A 4,246-nucleotide genomic window follows, 5' to 3' on the forward strand; every position below is an offset into this window, starting at 1 on the left:
GATAGATAGATAGATAGATAGATAGATAGATAGATAGATAGATAGATAGATAGATAGATAGATAGATAAATAGATAGATAGAGAGATAGATAGATAGATAGATAGATAGATAGATAGATAGATAGATAGAGAGAGAAAAAGAGAGAGAGAGAGCGCGCATCGTAGCTAATTATAAAGGCAGCGATTCGCCAGAATCCGTCACCTCTCATCAGATCAAGAGAAATGTACAAGCACGGGCCGCATTCACACACACACGTCGATTGCCTACTCGACAAATACTCGCCACCTGCACCGCGCGCTACTCACCTGTACTCACCTGTACTCACCTGTACTCACCTGTTCTTACCTGTACTAACCCGTACTCACCCGTACTCACATGTACTCACCTGTAATCACCTGTACTCACATGTACTCACCTGTAATCACCTGTACTCACCTGTACTCTCCTGTACTCACCTGTGCTCACATGTACTCACATGTACTCACCTGTACCCACCTGTACTCACCTGTACTCACCTGCACTCACCTGCACTCACCTGCACTCACCTGCACTCACCTGTACTCACCTGTACTCACTTGTACTCACCTGTACTTACCTGCACTCATCTGTACTCACCTGTACTCACCTGTACTCACCTGTACTCACCTGTACTCGCTACGAACACAGGCGGTCACGCACAGCGTCGTCCTAGTTACCTTTAGTTAGTCTTTACTTATAAACACGGCTACGAACCCCGGCTACGATGCACAGCGAAGCATTTTAGCCTCTCTTTTTTTTTAGCTTTTTACCGTCCTAGTTACCTTTAGTTAGTCGTTATTCATAAACACATCGCCGCATTAAATTCAATGCCAAATTTTTGTAATCGTTCGTCGGACATTTCAGGAAGATAGAGGGAGACAAAATTAAACACGGTTAATGTTTTGCAACGTAAATGTTGTCATTTTAAACATCGCATTAAATTTTTCACGACGCTAATTTTTTTAATAGTTTGTCGGAAATTTCAGCGAGAGAGAGGTACAAAATTTTTACAGGGAAAAAAAAAATGTTTTTACATCGTACGTACATGCCGTCCCTCATCTTCCGCAGCCTCGCTCGTATCTGGCGGAAATCCGGCCTCAGTTCCGGTTTCTGATGCCAGCAGTCTCGCATGCATTCCTTGATGTAATTCGCGCACTCGAGTCGCGCAATGTTTGGCCGGAAGTAGGCGGCGCCACCAGCGCAGAGCGACGGATCACGTATGCGGCCAACGATCTCTAGTGGAATAAGATGCAGAATTATTAAAATCGATCCAACAATAAATTTATATAAATGAATAGAAACAAAATATATATATATATATATATAAATATATATAATAACATATATATCTCTTATAGTGTACAATACGGTAACATCAGTTGTATGAAGGCGTAAGTAGTGAATAGTGAGTAATTTGTTGGCACCTTTAGGTGAGAGATTCATGTCGCCGTACGGTCCATCTCTGGCGATGATTTCGTAAAGAATAATGCCGAACGAGTAGACATCGCCCTTCTGCGTGCACTTCTTATACTCGCAGTTACCACAGATCAACTCTGGCGCCTTCCACAGTAGATCTGCAACGATACAGGCGCATTGCTCGTGACGTGATTGACTTAGGACGTACTGGAAGTGAAACGAGAGGCGTACTGCTTCGGGGCAAAAAAAGATAGCTCGTTCGAAGTTAGGCAGGGCTGATGGCGTTAGGGTTGTTAAAGTATTAAATGTAAGGCGAAGGGCGGTTTTAATGTAAAGGATTAAGGTAAATGTTTAAGGTGAAGGTTTAAGGAAGAACGCGTCGTATCGTGTTAGCGTCTTATTGTTGTTTTCTTGCTTTATAAGTCTTTATCATCTTCTTATTGTGTGGCCTTGTCATCGCCTGCTGCTGCTTCTTCTTTTTAGTCCTCTTCTTTTCCCTCCTCTTGCTTCTTTTTCTTCTCCCCGTCGTCCTCCTCCTCCTTATCTTACTCCTACCCTCTCCTCCTACTCCTCTGTTACTGGTTCTCTATCATTCCCCACTGCTTGTGTGCCGGACTTCCCCACGCGCGTGTTACATGGTGTTGCTGCTGATCTCATCACGTGGAATAGCACGGGTTTCGTCACACGCGCGCAATGTGTACCTTTGTGTCCATGACATGGGTTTCAACATCTTGACAGACATCTCAAATCGCGTATAACGCGAGTTCGACATTTATCGATTATCCCTTCGGGCAGCGAACGCCGGTCGTTGCACGAGTTTTCTTCCTTCATGAACGTATGTAAGCATGCTTAGTTTAAATACTTTTGGGATTGAAAGCTTAACGTTGGCTTTATTTCGATGTGGTTCTGTTTTTGCTGGACGGTCCGTGCAACCATCGGGAGTGCTGAGCTGGACTCTGATACGGTTTGTGTTGATTGTACCAAGAGTGTCATGATAATTATAGAGTGTCTATATCAGTAGTGTATATATGAGGACTGTCATAACATAGACTCACTTCTAATATAGATTCAGTCCTACACAATCTATATTATGACACACCTGATTGTACGTATCTCTTACCGATATTACTTGTATGTATTTCGCGTATGTGTGTCGTTGTCATTGTTCTATTGGTAATATACCTCTGTAATATACGAATGTACTGATTAACTGCTATTTCATGTTATGTATTTATATGATTGCTGTGCGTAACTGTATTTTTTTGTCATATGCACCGTCTGGTAATATTACCACCATGTGCTTGCTCCGTGCAGCATAATTACTGCTAGATTGATTATTCTTATTTATTCAACGACGGGTGGCCATGCTGCCGTGTCTCGTATTACAGCTCGCTTTTAGCGCCTCGGCGAAATTGGCCATGAAATTCTAGAAAGAATCGGTTATTTTTTGTGCAGGGAAGTGAACTTCTTTTATTTATTTTCTTGCCGTTTTGTTTCGTATATCGTCTAAAAAAAATCTGCTCAACTGAAGAGCATCTAATCGAATGACCCTAGACAATTTAACGGCTGAGTGCAGTTACTGTTGTATAATACTCCAACTACCCTTTAGGGAAATCTGTACACGTGCATGCAGTGTCTGATGATCGGATGTTGCGGCGGAGTCTGTTTGATTAGGCAACAGCCGAAGCAACGAAAACGCACACACGCATACACGCACGCACCCGCACGCACACGCATACACGCACGCACCCGCACGCATTCACACACGCACACGTACGCACTCACACACACACGCGCGCGCGCACTCACACACGCACACGCGTGCGCGCACTCGCATACGCAGACACGCACATGCACGCACGCACTCGCACCCACACACAAGCGCACACACAAGCGCGCGCACACGAACATACACACGCACGCGCATTCACATACTCACACACGCACACGCGCGCATTCACACACGCACACGCACCCGCACACACAAGCGCGCAATCACGCACGCACACGCGCGCACTCACGCACGCACACTCACACACACACGCACACGCACACGCGCGCACTCACACACGCACACGTACGCACTCACACGCACACGCGCGCGCACTCACACACGCACACGCGCACATGCACGCACGCACGCACCCACCCACGCACGCACGCACGCACGCACACTACTTATTTCATGCACTACATATTTAACACAAATATCCACAACGATAGTGCATTTTCTAGAAAAAACTGCGTCATATTGACTGCACGCGCGTTGACAATCACGTTATGCGCATGATGAGATTTGGCTTTGCAGGGATTCGGTTATTGGCCCATCGCAAATCTACCTTCTACGACTTCATCCTATTCGACGATAAACGCTTGCGGTTACGATCGTTTTCCGCTATATACCTGATCACCAGCGGAAGACAGGTGGTTGACAATGTAGGTTAATTCGCTCGTTCGTTGTTTACCCGCTTATAGCGCCTTTCCGCTTATCGTCTTCGCCTAAAGGTGTAGGTTTCCTTAGAGATAAAGATGGCGGATCTAGGAATTGAGACTCAGTGACAAACTGCCATCAATAAGGGACGGGGCATGTAAGCTTCTCCAGTGGCGTACTCTCTGTGGATTTCAGTGCTTCGTACGCTAAATTCTGTCCGCAAGGGAGCACTGAATTTCAGTAAAAAAATAACACGTAAAATGAAGCTTCGCGTTTTTCGGATATTTACGATTCTCGTAGTGGAATCACGGCCCCGAGAGGAGCTAATGCTAGGCTGCTAAAAGAAAGACAGAGAGAGAGAGATAGAGAGAGAGAGATTG

General features: G+C 45.4%; 1 protein-coding gene across 1 annotated transcript in view; it reads right to left on the reverse strand.

Annotated features, from left to right (window-relative positions):
* The window catches only part of LOC106816265 (guanylate cyclase 32E-like), a gene marked incomplete at its 3' end in the record, with an annotated part of 43,868 nt that overhangs the window by 6,767 nt on the left and 32,855 nt on the right, over positions 1–4,246 (reverse strand). Inside the window, exons 8-9 of the mRNA XM_014820845.1 lie at positions 1,444–1,593; positions 1,065–1,254 (exon numbers count right to left, since the gene is read on the reverse strand). Of these exons, the coding sequence (XP_014676331.1) occupies positions 1,065–1,254; positions 1,444–1,593 (340 nt within the window). The remainder of the gene's footprint in view (positions 1–1,064; positions 1,255–1,443; positions 1,594–4,246) is intronic.

This window comes from Priapulus caudatus, unplaced genomic scaffold (assembly GCF_000485595.1).
Source record: "Priapulus caudatus unplaced genomic scaffold, Priapulus_caudatus-5.0.1 Scaffold1332, whole genome shotgun sequence".
NCBI lineage: Eukaryota > Metazoa > Priapulida > Priapulimorpha > Priapulimorphida > Priapulidae > Priapulus > Priapulus caudatus.